The following is an 18,081-nucleotide window of genomic DNA, read 5'->3' on the forward strand; positions in this document are numbered from 1 at the left end:
CAAGGCAGCAAAGATTGAGACAGAGAGACTCATTGCCAGAGAGAGTAAAAATAATCCCAAAATATTCTTTAACTACGTAAATAGTAAGAAACTAAAAAATGATAGTGTTGGCCCCCTTAAAAATAGTCTGGGTGAAATGGTGGATGAGGAAAAAGCCAATATGCTAAATGACTTTTTTTCATCAGTATTTACACAAGAAAATCCCATGGCAGACAATATGATCAGTGATAACAAAAATTATCCATTAAATGTCACCTGCTTAACCCAGCAGGAAGTACATCCGCATCTAAAAATCACTAAAATTGACAAATCTCCGGGCCCGGATGGGATACACCCTCGAGTACTGCAGGAATTAAGTACAGTCATCGATAGACCATTATTTTTAATCTTTAAAGACTCCATAATAACAGGGTCTGTACCACAGGACTGACGTATAGCAAATAAGGTGCCAATGTTCAAAAAGGGGACAAAAACTGAACTCGGAAATTATAGGCCAGTAAGCTTAAAGGGACTCTGTCACCTGAATTTGGAGGGAACAATTTTCAGCCATAGAGGCGGGGTTTTCGGGTGTTTGATTCACCCTTTCCTTACCTGCTGGCTGCAATATTGGATTGAAGTTCATGCTGTGTCCTCCGTAGTACATGCCTGCACAAGGCAATCTTGCCTTGCACAGGCATGTACTATGGAGGACAGAGAATGAACTTCAATCCAATATTGCAGTCAGCATGCAGCCAGCGGGTAAGGAAAGGGTGAATCAAACACCCGAAAACCCCGCCTCTATGGCTGAAGATTGTTCCCTCCAAATTCAGGTGACAGTGTCCCTTTAACCTCTACTGTGGGTAAAATCCTGGAGGGCATTCTAAGGGATGCTAAACTGGAGTATCTGAAGAGGAATAACCTCATGACCCAGTATCAGCACGGGTTTACTAGGGACCGTTCATGTCAGACTAATCTGATCAGCTGCTATGAAGAGGTAAGTTCCGGACTGGACCAAGGGAACCCAGTGGACGTAGTGTATATGGACTTTTCAAAAGCTTTTGATACGGTGCCACACAAAAGGTTGATTCATAAAATGAGAATAATGGGGATAGGGGAAAATATGTGTAAGTGGGTTGAGAGCTGGCTCAGGGATAGGAAACAAAGGGTGGTTATTAATGGAACACACTCGGACTGGGTCGCGGTTAGCAGTGCAGTGGGGTACCACAGGAGTCAGTATTGGGCCCTCTTCTTTTTAACATATTAATGACCTTGTAGGGGGCATTCAGAGCAGAATTTCAATATTTGCAGATGACACTAAACTCTGCAGGGTAATCAATACAGAGGAGGACAATTTTATATTACAGGATGATTTATGTAAACTAGAAGCTTGGGCTGATAAATGGCAAATGAGCTTTAACCCCTTTACCCCCAAGGGTGGTTTGCACGTTAATGACCAGGCCAATTTTTACAATTCTGACCACTGTCCCTTTATGAGGTTATAACTCCGAAACGCTTCAACGGATCCTGGTGATTCTGACATTGTTTTCTCGTGACATATTGTACTTCACGATAGTGGTAAAATTTCTTTGATAGTACCTGCGTTTATTTGTGAAAAAAACGGAAATTTGGCGCAAATTTTGAAAATTTCGCAATTTTCAAACTTTGAATATTTATGCAATTAAATCACAGAGATATGTCACACAAAATACTTAATAAGTAACATTTCCCACATGTCTCCTTTACATCAGCATAATTTTGGAACCAATTTTTTTTTTTGTTAGGGAGTTATAAGGGTTAAAAGTTGACCAGCAATTTCTCATTTTTACAACACCATTTTTTTTTAGGGACCACGTCTCATTTGAAGTCATTTTGAGGGGTCTATATGATAGAAAATGCCCAAGTGTGACACCATTCTAAAAACTGCACCCCTCAAGGTGCTCAAAACCACATTCAAGAAGTTTATTAACCCTTCAGGTGTTTAATAGGAATTTTTGGAATGTTTAAATAAAAATGAACATTTAACTTTTTTACACAAAAAATTTACTTCAGCTCCAATTTGTTTTATTTTACCAAGGGTAACAGGAGAAATTGGACCCAAAAAGTTGTTGTCCAATTTGTCCTGAGTACGCTGATACCCCATATGTGGCAGTAAACCACTGTTTGGGCGCATGGGAGAGCTCGGAAGGGAAGGAGCGCTATTTGACTTTTCAATGCAAAATTGACAGGAATTGAGATGGGACGCCATGTTGCGTTTGGAGAGCCACTGATGTGCCTAAACATTGAAACCCCCCACAAGTGACACCATTTTGGAAAGTAGACCCCCTAAGGAACTTATCTGGATGTGTGGTGAGCACTTTGACCCACCAAGTGCTTCACAGAAGTTTATAATGCAGAACCGTAAAAATAAAAAATCATATTTTTTCACAAAAATTATATTTTTGCCCCCAATTTTTTATTTTTCCAAGGGTAAGAGAAGAAATTGGACCTCAAAAGTTGTTGTCCAATTTGTCCCGAGTACGCTGATACCCCATATGTGGCAGTAAACCACTGTTTGGGCGCATGGGAGAGCTCGGAAGGGAAGGAGCGCCGTTTGACTTTTCAATGCAAAATTGACAGGAATTGAGATGGGACGCCATGTTGCGTTTGGAGAGCCACTGATGTGCCTAAACATTGAAACCCCCCACAAGTGACACCATTTTGGAAAGTAGACCCCCTAAGGAACTTATCTGGATGTGTGGTGAGCACTTTGACCCACCAAGGGCTTCACAGAAGTTTATAATGCAGAGCCATAAAAATAAAACAAAATTTTTTTCCCACAAAAATTATTTTTTAGCCCCCAGTTTTGTATTTTCCCTAGGGTAACAGGAGAAATTGGACCCCAAAAGTTGTTGTCCAATTTGTCCTGAGTACGCTGATACCCCATATGTGGGGGGGAACCACCGTTTGGGCGCATGGGAGGGTTCGGAAGGGAAGGAGCGCCATTTGGAATGCAGACTTAGATGGAATGGTCTGCAGGCGTCACATTGCGTTTGCAGAGCCCCTAATGTACCTAAACAGTAGAAACCCCCCACAAGTGACACCATTTTGGAAAGTAGACCCCCTAAGGAACTCATCTTGATGTGTTGTGAGAGCTTTGAACCCCCAAGTATTTCACTACAGTTTATAACGCAGAGCCATGCAAATAAAAAATATTTTTTTTTCCACAAAAATTATATTTTAGCCCCCAGTTTTGTATTTTTCCAAGGTTAGCAGGAGAAATTGGACCCTAAATGTTGTTGTCCAATTTGTCCTGAGTACGCTGATACCCGATATGTGGGGGGGAACCACCGTTTGGGCGCATGGGAGGGCTCGGAAGGGAAGGAGCATCATTTGGAATGCAGACTTAGATGGATTGGTCTGCAGGCGTCACATTGCGTTTGCAGAGCCCCTAATGTACCTAAACAGTAGAAACCCCCCACAAGTGACCCCATATTGGAAACTAGACCCCTCAATGAACTTATCTAGATGTGTTGTGAGAACTTTGAACCCCCAAGTGTTTCACTACAGTTTATAACGCAGAGCCGTGAAAATAAAAAATCTTTTTGTTTTCCCACAAAAATTATTTTTTAGCCCCCAGTTTTGTATTTTCCCAAGGGTAACAGGAGAAATTGGTCCACAAAAGTTGTTGTCCAATTTGTCCTGAGTACGCTGATACCCCATATGTTGGGGTAAACCCCTGTTTGGGCACACAGGAGAGCTCGGAAGGGAAGGAGCACTGTTTTACTTTTTCAACGCAGAATTGGCTGGAATTGAGATCGGACGCCATGTCGTGTTTGGAGAGCCCCTGATGTGCCGAAACAGTGGAAACCCCCCAATTATAACTGAAACCCTAATCTAAACACACCCCTAACCCTAATTCCAACGGTAACCCTAACCACACCTCTAACCCTGACACACCCCTAACCCTAATCCCAACCCTATTCCCAACTGTAAATGTAATCTAAACCCTAACCCTAACTTTAGCCCCAACCCTAACTGTAACCCTAACCCTAGCCCTAACCCTAACCCTAGCCCTAACCCTAGCCCTAGCCCTAACCCTAGCCCTAACCCTAACCCTAGCCCTAACCCTAGCCCTAGCCCTAACCCTAGCCCTAACCCTAGCCCTAACCCTAGCCCTAATGGGAAAATGGAAATCAATACATTTTTTTTTATTTTTCCCTAACTAAGGGGGTGATGAAGGGGGGTTTGATTTACTTTTATAGCGAGTTTTTTAGCGGATTTTTATGATTGGCAGCCGTCACACACTGAAAGACCCTTTTTATTGCAAAAAATATTTTTTGCAATACCACATTTTGAGAGCTATAATTTTTCCATATTTTGGTCCACAGAGTCATGTGAGGTCTTGTTTTTTGCGGGACGAGTTGACGTTTTTATTGAAAACATTTTTGGGCACGTGACATTTTTTTATCGCTTTTTATTCCGATTTTTGTGAGGAAGAATGACCAAAAGCCAGCTATTCATGAATTTCTATTGGGGGAGGCGTTTATACCGTTCCGCGTTTGGTAAAATTGATAAAGCAGTTTTATTCTTCGGGTCAGTACGATTACAGCGATACCTCATTTATATCATTTTTTTATGGTTTGGTGCTTTTATACGATAAAAACTATTTTACAGAAAAAATAATTATTTTTGCATCGCTTTATTCTCAGGACTATAACTTTTTTATTTTTTTGCTGATGATGCTGTATGGCGGCTCTTTTTTTGCGGGACAATATGACGCTTTCAGCGGTACCATGGTTATTTATATCTGTCCTTTTGATCGCGTGTTATTCCACTTTTTGTTCGGCGGTATGATAAAGCGTTGTTTTTTGCCTCGTTTTTTTTTTTTTTTTTCTTACGGTGTTTACTGAAGGGGTTAACTAGTGGGACAGTTTTATAGGTCGGGTCGTTACGGACGCGGCGATACTAAATATGTGTACTTTTATTGGTTTTTTTTTTTTATTTAGATGAAGAAATGTATTTATGGGAATAATATTTTTTTTTTTTTTTCATTATTTTGGAATATTTTTTTTTATTTTTTTTACACATTTGGAAAATTTTTTTTTTACTTTTTTACTTTGTCCCAGGGGGGGACATCACAGATCAGTGATCTGACAGTTTGCACAGCACTCTGTCAGATCACTGATCTGATAGGAGTGCAGGCTGCTTCACAGTGCCTGCTCTGAGCAGGCTCTGTGAAGCCACCTCCCTCCCTGCAGGACCCGGATCCGCGGCCATCTTGGATCCGGGGCTCGAGCAGGGAGGGAGGTGAGGAGACCCTCGCAGCAACGCGATCACATCGCGTTGCTGCGGGGGGCTCAGGGAAGCCCGCAGGGAGCCCCCACCCTGCGCGGTGCTTCCCTGCACCGCCGGCACATCGCGATCATCTTTGATCGCGGTGTGCCAGGGGTTAATGTGCCGGGGGCGGTCCGTGACCGCTCCTGGCACATAGTGCCGGATGTCAGCTGCGATAAGCAGCTGACACCCGGCCGCGATCGGCCGCGCTCCCCCCGTGAGCGCGGCCGATCGGCTATGACGTACTATCCCGTCCAGGGTCAGATAAGCCCAGGGCACCTCGACGGGATAGTACGTCTAAGGTCACAGAGGGGTTAATGGGGATAAATGTAAGGTCATGCACTTGGGTAAAAGTAATAAGATGTATAACTATGTGCTTAATTCTAAAACTCTGGGCAAAACCGTCAATGAACAAGACCTGGGTGGATGACAAACTCATGTTCAGTGGCCAGTGTCAGTGGGCTGCTACAAAGGCAAATAAAATAATAGAGCAAAAGAGGGGAGAAGCCAGCGCAGCCTAGGGTTAAGACGCAATACATAAAGTGCAAATGCACATATTAATTTCTAACTGTATTTTCAAAATGAGACATTTAGCAAACAATTGATCAATTCTTTGAGCCACTCCGCCTCTTCACGGCATTCTCATATTGGGGCAGTCCTACACTACGTTTTTTATATTCGCTGTGCCATAAAGGCCTCCTAAATGAATTAAAAGCAAAACCACATTAAATGCAAGCTGTACCTGGAGCATTACTGAGTCACCCCCATGGCGCCAGAGAAGGCAAGCGAGGATAAAGGTTGACCTAGCTACTGATGTATGGCTGTCACGCAGTCTCCCCCTCCACCCCCCCCCCCCCCCCCGTCGTTGCTGCCGACACGCAGTCTCCCCCCTCTGTCGATGCTGCCGTCATGCACTCTCCCCCCCCCCCCCTCCCGTCGTTGCTGTTGTCACGCAGTCTCCCCTCGTTGTTGCTGCCGTCACATTGTCACCATGTGCCCCCCAATAGTCTGATATTGGCAGCGACATGGCACTGCTCTGGATCGCTATGAAGCCCTGAGCTTGGGATTTTGGGGTTGCTACTGTTTGATGGAAATAATGCCATGTATTTTGCCCTTCTGTGAGAAGCTAAGCATCTCTGGTGCCGGCCGCTTGTGTACCAGCTCCTTTGTGACTGACTTGCCCTTTCTCTCCTGTCTCCTCGCCTTCTGTCTTGGTCCTATGGCACAGATTTCCTCCGGAAGGTCTATACTATACTGACAGTACAAGTTCTTCTGACCACCGTCTCAGCGGGAATATTCCTGTATTTTGAAGCTGTCCGGTCGTTTGTTCATGAAAGGTGAGTTTAGTTTGTGTGCTCTGGACATCCTGCATTTGGGGAGGGGAGTAGACAAAATTTCTTCCATTTTAGCTGATGACATTCTTTAGTATAGTTGAAATAAAACTATACCAGCTTAATGTATGGTGGGGGAGGGGGAAATTCCTTTTTTTTTCTTCATAAGGCTAATGTCTTTCTATAAAATTTGTGGGGGTGCTAAATTTATATGCCATGTGTATTGAATGAAATTATTGTTGTTTATTCAATTATCGTTTACAGAGCTCCCCCCATATACATTAGACCAGACATGCACAACCTTTTTTGGTCCGAGTGTTAAATTTTGAGATTGTTCCGCTCCCAAGGGCTGCATAGAATTTGAAGGGGTCTGATCCATGGTATATACATATCAAATTTACTATAAGTGCCATAATCTAATATGTGGTGGCTCCATTTCTGGAACTTGCACTATTGTAGACAGTCCTCTGCCCCCCCTCATTTTAGAAATAGTCAAGATGACCATATAGTGAGCGCGGCTATCATAGTTTGAGAGTTAGGGTCCTTTCCCATTGTCTAGTACACACTCGATGGCCTTGTCGGGGCATACGGCTGATTCCCCAGAAAATACGTCTGAATCGCGTTTTGCAGGGGGTTTCGGATGTGGGCCCACTTGGGGCCACCGGACGTGTGATGGATGCAGTGTGAAGGCACCCTTACTGGACGCAGAGGGTTGAGGGATGGCTGGGGGCAGCACCATGCAAAGTGGAATGAAATGACATCTTGATTAACGCGATCTGATGTCTTATTTCAAGGAAAACCACATTCTTCTTAATCTGTAAATGAGTTAAGATCTTTGGGATGGCCATAGATCTCCCTGAGAATCTGCCTCCAGAGCTTACATTAAATGAAGGGGGCGTTACCAGTGTGAGATATTGTTTGACTGATATTTAATCTCCTGAGTTACTTGTCTCACACTGGCATAGGGAGTTTGATCCTGCTGACAAGTTCCCTTTAAGTGTAGGTAAGTGAGCATTCTGCATTGATTGCCTGCCATACATAGGTGGCACTGTCACACAACCTCTTTATTTTCTCTTGTTTTGCAGCCCGGGTTTGCTTTTGATCTCCGCCCTTGGATCCTTGGGTACAATCATCGCTCTGACAATTTACAGACATCAGCACCCTGTGAACCTGTACCTGCTGTTTGGATTTGTGAGCATGGTTTTTTTATTCTATCCGATTCTTAGATACAGTAAATCATGTGTGTAGCGTTTATTCCTTGTCGATTGAAGCACACGGCGTGGGTGTAGATTTAGTATATTAGCGGGGGGTATTTTCATTTGGCTTCCATGACAAAGCTGTCTGGAGAGAAGCTCTGATTTCTGCTGCAGTTTTACATGCAGAATGGTAAAGGTGCAAGTAGTTTCAGCAGGAGCTCTCTTTTAGAAATCGCGCCACGTGGCATTGCCATTGCTAATGCCCGGTAGACGACACTGAGCCACAAACTGTTCTGTTACACAAACAGGAACTTAAATGTCAAGTCAATCGAAAACCTGCTAATGTTTGTCTACTTCTGCACGGTCCAATGTAAGGACGTGAAATATGACACTTATTCTTTGTTTCAGGATACATTCTTAAACATTAATAATAACTGTTATCAACCCCTTAAGGACCAAACTATTGTATTTTTGCTTTGTTTTTTTTTCTCCCCTTCTACTGGTACGCCCATTTGCACCAAGGAGTTAACTGTAAACACAAAAAGTATGAAGTTTTAGGCTTGAAATGACATTTGACAGCTTAGTCTGTGCTCACGCTTCTCTTGTGAGCCTCGGTTTTGCATTCCCCCAGCTGAAATCTTGCTTTGGTGGTGGGGGCAACAGCCAAGTTGCAGACAAGACGCATGCAAATTGCAGCTGCATGACACTTTCAATGAAATCTATGGCAAGTGAGTTGCATGCTACTTGCAACCAGTGACAAAAAAAAATTACACACATATGCATACATTTGTAACTCTTATGTCGCAAATCCTTAGTAGAGGGGATGTACACTTGCATCTGTTTTGGCTTTTGCAGGCGCTTTGTTTCCCTGTACATTCAACTTTAATCAGAGGCATACAGAGAAATCATTGGGCCCCATAGCAAAAGTCCTAATTAGGCTCTCCTCCCTCCTACAAAAAGAGTAGGTGTAGTCACAGCACATAGCTGCAGTCACAGAAGGGCATGCCTCCCATGTATTGACATTTACATAGTACTTTTGTCTAAATCGAAGAACCTTACTGTTCTCATCAGTCCTCTTATGTCCCCGATGGAGAATGCATCCAACAAACTGCTTGATACCTCCAAAATGAATTCCCCCACAGTACCTCCAAATTTCACAGTATGATGACCCCACAAAGGCCCTAGCAAAAAATGATGCCCCCAACACAGTGTGATGTCTTCACAGTTCCCTCACATAGAGTATGAGATCCCCACTGTGACTTCCACTTTTCAGAGTTATGCCACCACCTATATTATGAGGTCCCAGTGACCCCCCCCCTATACAGCATGATATTCCTACAGCTCCCTATACAGCATGATGGCTCCTACACAGTATGATGGCTCCTACACAGTATGATATTGCCATAACTCTCTGTATAGTACGATGGCTCCTACACAGTATGATGTTTCCACAAATCTCTGTATAGTATGATGGCTCCTACACATTATGATGTTCCCACAACTCCCAATACAATATGATGGCACCCACACAGCATGATGTTGCCACAACTCCCTATACAGTTTGGCTCCTACACAGTATGATGTTCCCACAACCCTCTGTACAGTATGATGGCTCCCACACACAGTAGGATGCTCCCTATACAGTGTGATTGCTCCCACACACAGTAGGATGCTCCCTATATAGTGTGATTGCTCCCACACACAGTAGGATGATCCCTATATAGTATGATTGCTCCCACACACAGTAGGATGATCCCTATATAGTATGATTGCTCCCACACACAGTAGGATGCTCCCTATATAGTATGATTGCTCCCACACACAGTAGGATGATCCCTATATAGTATGATTGCTCCCACACACAGTAGGATGATCCCTATATAGTATGATTGCTCCCACACACAGTAGGATGATCCCTATATAGTATGATTGCTCCCACACACAGTAGGATGTTCCCTATATAGTGTGATTGCTCCCACACACAGTAGGATGATCCCTATATAGTGTGATTGCTCCCACACACAGTAGGATGATCCCTATATAGTGTGATTGCTCCCACACACAGTAGGATGCTCCCTATATAGTGTGATTGCTCCCACACACAGTAGGATGATCCCTATATAGTGTGATTGCTCCCACACACAGTAGGATGATCCCTATATAGTGTGATTGCTCCCACACACAGTAGGATGATCCCTATATAGTGTGATTGCTCCCACACACAGTAGGATGATCCCTATATAGTGTGATTGCTCCCACACACAGTAGGATGATCCCTATATAGTGTGATTGCTCCCACACACAGTAGGATGATCCCTATATAGTGTGATTGCTCCCACACACAGTAGGATGATCCCTATATAGTGTGATTGCTCCCTCACACAGTAGGATGATCCCTATATAGTGTGATTGCTCCCACACACAGTAGGATGATCCCTATATAGTGTGATTGCTCCCACACACAGTAGGATGATCCCTATATAGTGTGATTGCTCCCACACACAGTAGGATGATCCCTATATAGTGTGATTGCTCCCACACACAGTAGGATGATCCCTATATAGTGTGATTGCTCCCACACACAGTAGGATGATCCCTATATAGTGTGATTGCTCCCACACACAGTAGGATGATCCCTATATAGTGTGATTGCTCCCACACACAGTAGGATGATCCCTATATAGTGTGATTGCTCCCACACACAGTAGGATGATCCCTATATAGTGTGATTGCTCCCACACACAGTAGGATGATCCCTATATAGTGTGATTGCTCCCACACACAGTAGGATGATCCCTATATAGTGTGATTGCTCCCACACACAGTAGGATGATCCCTATATAGTGTGATTGCTCCCACACACAGTAGGATGATCCCTATATAGTGTGATTGCTCCCACACACAGTAGGATGATCCCTATATAGTGTGATTGCTCCCACACACAGTAGGATGATCCCTATATAGTGTGATTGCTCCCACACACAGTAGGATGATCCCTATATAGTGTGATTGCTCCCACACACAGTAGGATGATCCCTATATAGTGTGATTGCTCCCACACACAGTAGGATGATCCCTATATAGTGTGATTGCTCCCACACACAGTAGGATGATCCCTATATAGTGTGATTGCTCCCACACACAGTAGGATGATCCCTATATAGTGTGATTGCTCCCACACACAGTAGGATGATCCCTATATAGTGTGATTGCTCCCACACACAGTAGGATGATCCCTATATAGTGTGATTGCTCCCACACACAGTAGGATGATCCCTATATAGTGTGATTGCTCCCACACACAGTAGGATGATCCCTATATAGTGTGATTGCTCCCACACACAGTAGGATGCTCCCTATATAGTGTGATTGCTCCCACACACAGTAGGATGCTCCCTATATAGTGTGATTGCTCCCACACACAGTAGGATGCTCCCTATATAGTGTGATTGCTCCCACACACAGTAGGATGATCCCTATATAGTGTGATTGCTCCCACACACAGTAGGATGATCCCTATATAGTGTGATTGCTCCCACACACAGTAGGATGATCCCTATATAGTGTGATTGCTCCCACACACAGTAGGATGATCCCTATATAGTGTGATTGCTCCCACACACAGTAGGATGATCCCTATATAGTGTGATTGCTCCCACACACAGTAGGATGATCCCTATATAGTGTGATTGCTCCCACACACAGTAGGATGATCCCTATATAGTGTGATTGCTCCCACACACAGTAGGATGATCCCTATATAGTGTGATTGCTCCCACACACAGTAGGATGATCCCTATATAGTGTGATTGCTCCCACACACAGTAGGATGATCCCTATATAGTGTGATTGCTCCCACACACAGTAGGATGATCCCTATATAGTGTGATTGCTCCCACACACAGTAGGATGATCCCTATATAGTGTGATTGCTCCCACACACAGTAGGATGATCCCTATATAGTGTGATTGCTCCCACACACAGTAGGATGATCCCTATATAGTGTGATTGCTCCCACACACAGTAGGATGATCCCTATATAGTGTGATTGCTCCCACACACAGTAGGATGATCCCTATATAGTGTGATTGCTCCCACACACAGTAGGATGATCCCTATATAGTGTGATTGCTCCCACACACAGTAGGATGATCCCTATATAGTGTGATTGCTCCCACACACAGTAGGATGATCCCTATATAGTGTGATTGCTCCCACACACAGTAGGATGATCCCTATATAGTGTGATTGCTCCCACACACAGTAGGATGATCCCTATATAGTGTGATTGCTCCCACACACAGTAGGATGATCCCTATATAGTGTGATTGCTCCCACACACAGTAGGATGATCCCTATATAGTGTGATTGCTCCCACACACAGTAGGATGATCCCTATATAGTGTGATTGCTCCCACACACAGTAGGATGCTCCCTATATAGTGTGATTGCTCCCACACACAGTAGGATGATCCCTATATAGTGTGATTGCTCCCACACACAGTAGGATGATCCCTATATAGTGTGATTGCTCCCACACACAGTAGGATGATCCCTATATAGTGTGATTGCTCCCACACACAGTAGGATGATCCCTATATAGTGTGATTGCTCCCACACACAGTAGGATGATCCCTATATAGTGTGATTGCTCCCACACACAGTAGGATGATCCCTATATAGTGTGATTGCTCCCACACACAGTAGGATGATCCCTATATAGTGTGATTGCTCCCTCACACAGTAGGATGATCCCTATATAGTGTGATTGCTCCCACACACAGTAGGATGATCCCTATATAGTGTGATTGCTCCCACACACAGTAGGATGATCCCTATATAGTGTGATTGCTCCCACACACAGTAGGATGATCCCTATATAGTGTGATTGCTCCCACACACAGTAGGATGATCCCTATATAGTGTGATTGCTCCCACACACAGTAGGATGATCCCTATATAGTGTGATTGCTCCCACACACAGTAGGATGATCCCTATATAGTGTGATTGCTCCCACACACAGTAGGATGATCCCTATATAGTGTGATTGCTCCCACACACAGTAGGATGATCCCTATATAGTGTGATTGCTCCCACACACAGTAGGATGCTCCCTATATAGTGTGATTGCTCCCACACACAGTAGGATGCTTCACCCCTGTTCCTCTGATGCATCGCTTCAGTCTGTGCACTATGCAGCAGGCGTAATGTAGTGACTTCATTGCACCACCTGCACTGAGACACAGATACAATGGTTGAAACCTTGTTAAGGATGCAGATACTGTGAAACGGCACAGAGCTCCCTCAACTCACAGAACCCATAATGGCCACATGGTCTGCTGCTATGGGCAGCACTCCCTGACTTTAACCCCTTCCCGACCTGTGACACAGCGTATGCGTCATGAAAGTCGGTGCCAATCCGACCTGTGACGCATATGCTGTGTCACAGAATGATCGCGTACCTGCAGATCCGGTGAAAGGGTTAACTCCCATTTCACCCGACCTGCAGGGACAGGGGGAGTGGTAGTTTAGCCCAGGGGGGGGTGGCTTCACCCCCCCTTCCCCCCCCCCCCCGTGGCTACGATCGCTCTGATTGGCTGTTGAAAGTGAAACTGCCAATCAGAGCGATTTGTAATATTTCACCTATTATAACTGGTGAAATACTACAATCCAGCCATGGCCGATGCTGCAATATCATCGGCCATGGCTGGAAACATTGATGTGCCCCCACCCCACCGATTGCCCCCCCAGCCCTCTGATCTGTCCTTTACACTGCTCCGCTCCCCTCCATCCTCCTGTCTGCTCCCCCCCCGTGCTCTTGTCCGCTCACCCCCGTGCTCCAACCACCCCCCCCGTGCTCCAACCGCCCCCCGATGCTCCAATGCACCCCCCCGTGCTCCGATCCACCCCCCCCATGCTCCGATTTACCCCCCCCATGCTCCGATCCACCCCCCCGTGCTCCCCCCACCCCATCATACTTACCGAGCCTCCCGTGGTCCGTCCGTCTTCTTTCCTGGGCGCCGCCATCTTCCAAAATGGCGAGCGCATGCGCAGTGCGCCCGCCGAATCAGCCGGCAGATTCGTTTCAAGTGCATTTTCATCACTGCGATAAAACCTATCGCAGTGATCAAAATAAAAAAAATACTGAATGACGCCCCCCCTTTGTCACCCCCATAGGTAGGGACAATAATAAAATAAAGATTTTTTTTTTTTCTTCCACTAAGGTTGGGGTAAGAACTAGGGTTAGGGGTAGGGTTAGGGTTTCGGTATGTGCACACGTATTCTGGTCCTCTGCGGATTTTTCCGCTGCGGATTTGATAAATCCGCAGTGCTAAACCGCTGCGGATTTATGGCAGATTTACCGCGGTTTTTCTGCGCATTTCACTGCAGTTTTACAACTGCGATTTTCTATTGGAGCAGTTGTAAAACCGCTGTGGAATCCGCAGAAAGAAGCGACATGCTGCGGAATGTAAACCGCTGCGTTTCCGTGCAGTTTTTCTGCAGCATGTGTACAGCGATTTTTGTTTTCCATAGGTTTACATTGAACTGTAAACTCATGGGAAACTGCTGCGGATCCGCAGCGTTTTCCGCAGCGTGTGCACATACCTTTAGAATTAGGCTATGTGCACACGGTGCGGATTTGGCTGCGGATCCGCAGCAGTGTTCCATCAGGTTTACAGTACCAAGTATACCTATGGAAAACCAAATCCGCTGTGCCCATGGTGCGGAAAATACCACGCGGAAACGCTGCGTTGTATTTTCCGCAGCATGTCAATTCTTTGTGCGGATTCCGCGGCGTTTTACACCTGTTCCTCAATAGGAATCCGCAGGTGAAATCCGCACAAAAAACACTGGAAATCCACGGTAAATCCGCAGGTAAAACGCAGTGCCTTTTACCCGTGGATTTTTCAAAAATGATGCTGAAAAATCTCACACGAATCCGCAACGTGGGCACATAGGGTTAGGGTTGGAATTAGGGTTGTGGTTAGGGTTAGGGGTGTGTTGGGGTTAGGGTTGTGGTTAGGGGTGTGTTGTGATTAGGGTTATGGCTACAGTTGGGATTAGGGTTAGGGGTGTGTTGGGGTTAGTGTTGGACTTAGAATTGAGGGGTTACCACTGTTTAGGCACATCAGGGGTCTCCAAACGCAACATGGCCCCCCCATTGATTCCAGCCAATCTTGTATTCAAAAAGTCAAATGGTGCTCCCTCACTTCCGAGCCCCGACGTGTGCCCAAACAGTGGTTTACCCCCACATATGGGGTACCAGCATACTCAGGACAAACTGCGCAACAATTACTGGGGTCCAATTTCTCCTGTTAACCTTGTGAAAATAAAAAAATGCTTGCTAAAACATCATTTTTGAGGAAAGAAAAATGATTTTTTATTTTCACAGCTCTGCGTTGTAAACGTCTGTGAAGCACTTGGGGGTTCAAAGTGCTCACCAGATATCTAGATAAGTTCCTTGGGGGGTCTAGTTTCTAAAATGGGGTCACTTGTGGGGGGTTTCTACTGTTTAGGCACACCAGGGGCTCTGCAAACGCAACGTGACACCCGCAGACCATTCCATCAAAGTCTGCATTTCAAAAGTCACTACTTCACTTCTGAGCCCCGACGTGTGCCCAAACAGTAGTTTACCCCCACATATGGGGTATCAGCGTACTCAGGAGAAACTGGACAACAACTTTTGGGGTCCAATTTCTCCTGTAACCCTTGGGAAAATCAAAAATTCTGGGCTAAATAATTATTTTTGAGGAAAGAAAACGTATTTATTATTTTCACGGCTCTGCGTTATAAACTTCTGTGAAGCACTTGGGGGTTCAAAGTCCTCACCACACATCTAGATTAGTTCCTTTGGGGGTCTAGTTTCCAAAATGGGGTAATTTGTGGGGGATCTCCAATGTTTAGGCACACAAGGGCTCTCCAAACGTGACATGGTGTCCGCTAATGATTGGAGCTAATTTTCCATTTAAAAAGCCAAATGGCATGCCTTCCCTTCCGAGCCCTGCCGTGCGCCCAAACAGTGGTTTACCCCCACATATGGGGTATCAGCGTATTCAGGACAAACTGGACAACAACTATTGCAGTCCAATTTCTCCTGTTACCCTTGTGAAAATATAAACTTAAGGGCTACCATATCTTTTTTGTGGAAAAAAAAAAATATTTTTTATTTTCACGACTCTGCATTATAAACTTCTGTGAAGCACTTGGGCATTCAACAAAAAAGATATTGTAGCCCCCAAGTTTTTATTTTCACAAGGGTAACAGGAGAAATTGGACTGCAATAGTTGTTGTCCAATTTATCCCGAGTACGCTGATGCGCCATATGTGGGGGTAAACCACTGTTTGGGCGCACGGCAGAGCTCGGAAGGGAAGGAGCGCCTTTTTGGAATGCAGACTTTGATAGAATAGTCTGTGGGCATTATGTTGCGATTGCAGAGCCCCTGATGTACCTAAACTGTAGTAACCCCCCACAAGTGACCCCATTTTGGAAACTAGACCCCCCAAGGAACTTATCTAGATGTGTAGTGAGAACTTTGAATGCCCAAGTGCTTCACAGAAGTTTAGAATGCAGAGTCGTGAAAATAAAAAATATTTTTTTTTTCCACAAAAAAGATATTGTAGCCCCCAAGTTTTTATTTTCACAAGGGTAACAAGAGAAATTGGACCCCAGAAGTTGTTGTCCAATTTATCCCGAGTACGCTGATGCCCCATATGTGGGGGTAACCCACTGTTTGGGCGCACGGCAGAGCTCAGAAGGGAGGGAGCACCATTTGACTTTTTGAGCGCAAAATTGGCTGTCGTGTTTGGAGACCCCCTGATGTACCTAAACAGTGGAAACCCCCCAATTCTAGCTCCAACCCTAACCCCAACACACCCCTAACCCTAATCCCAACCTGATCCATAATCCTAATCACTAACCCTAACCATAATCACAACCCTTACCCCAAAACAACCCTAATGTCAACCCTAACCATAACCCTAATCAAAACCCTAAATCCAACACACCCCTAATCCTAATCTCAACCCCAACCTCAAACCTAACCCTAATCCCAATACACCCCTAATCACAACCCTAACCTTAACCCTAATCCCAAACCTAACCCTAATCCCAAGCGTAACCCTAATGCCAACCCTAACCCTAATACCAACCCTAATCCAAACCCTAACCCTAATCCCAGCTCTAACCCTAACTTTAGCCCCAACCCTAGCCTTAACTTTAGCCCCAACCCTAACCCTAGCCCTAAGGCTATTTTCACACTTGCGTCGTTTGGCATTCCGTCACAATCCGTCGTTTTGGACAAGAAACGGATCCTGCAAATGTGCCCGCAGGATGCGTTTTTTGCCCATAGACTTGTATTGCCGACGGATCGTGACGGATGGCCACACGTCGCGTCCGTCGTGCACTGGATCAGTTGTGTTTTGGCGGAGCGTCGGCACAAAAAAACGTTCAATGAAACGTTTTTTTGTACGTCGCATCCGCCATTTCTGACCGCGCATGCGTGGCCGTAACTCCGCCCGCTCCTACCCAGGACATAGATTGGGCAGCGGATGCTTTGAAAAACTTCAGCTGCTGCCCACGTTGTGCACAATTTTCACAACGTGCGTCGGTATGTCGGGCCGACGCATTGCGACGGCCCCGTACCGACGTAAGTGTGAAAGAAGCCTAACCCTAAATTTAGCCCCAACCCTAACCCTAAATTTAGCCCTAACCCTAGCCCTAACCCTAGCCCTACCCCTAACCCTAACCCTACCCCTAACCCTAATTTTAGCCCCAACTGCTGTTCTCCTGCCGGCCGGCAGATGGAGACAGATGGCGGGCGCACTGGGCATGCGCCCGCCATTTTCTTCGGCCGACGGCCAGGAGGAGCAGCAAAAGGATCCAGGGACCTAGGTGAGTATGCTAGGGTCCCCGAATCCCCCTATTTCTCTGTCCTCTGATGTGCGATCACATCAGAGGACAGAGAATTACACTTTACTTTTTTTTTTTTTTTTTTGCGGCGATCGCAAAACAGGGGTCGGTAATACCGACCCCCGATCATGCTCTTTGGGGTCTCGGCTACCCCCGGCAGCCGAGACCCCAAAGATTCTCCCAGTGCCGGCCGGCAGGCGCACTGCGCATGCGCCCGCCATTTTGAAGATGGCGGCGCCCACCGGGAGACACGAGGAGCATCGGGGGAGCTAGGTGAGTATTGGGGGGCCACCTGGGACCCCTTTTCTCTGTCCTCCGATGTGCGATCACATCGGAGGATAGAGAAATTA

General features: G+C 45.6%; 1 protein-coding gene across 1 annotated transcript in view; it reads left to right on the top strand.

The window, feature by feature from the left end:
- Positions 1-18,081, top strand: part of TMBIM4 (transmembrane BAX inhibitor motif containing 4) — a 56,016-nt gene that overhangs the window by 3,622 nt on the left and 34,313 nt on the right. The window contains exons 2-3 of the mRNA XM_069764692.1: positions 6,521-6,629; positions 7,709-7,814. Coding sequence (XP_069620793.1) covers positions 6,521-6,629; positions 7,709-7,814 — 215 coding nt within the window. The remainder of the gene's footprint in view (positions 1-6,520; positions 6,630-7,708; positions 7,815-18,081) is intronic.

Source organism: Ranitomeya imitator, chromosome 4 (assembly GCF_032444005.1).
Source record: "Ranitomeya imitator isolate aRanImi1 chromosome 4, aRanImi1.pri, whole genome shotgun sequence".
NCBI classification, from domain to species: domain Eukaryota; kingdom Metazoa; phylum Chordata; class Amphibia; order Anura; family Dendrobatidae; genus Ranitomeya; species Ranitomeya imitator.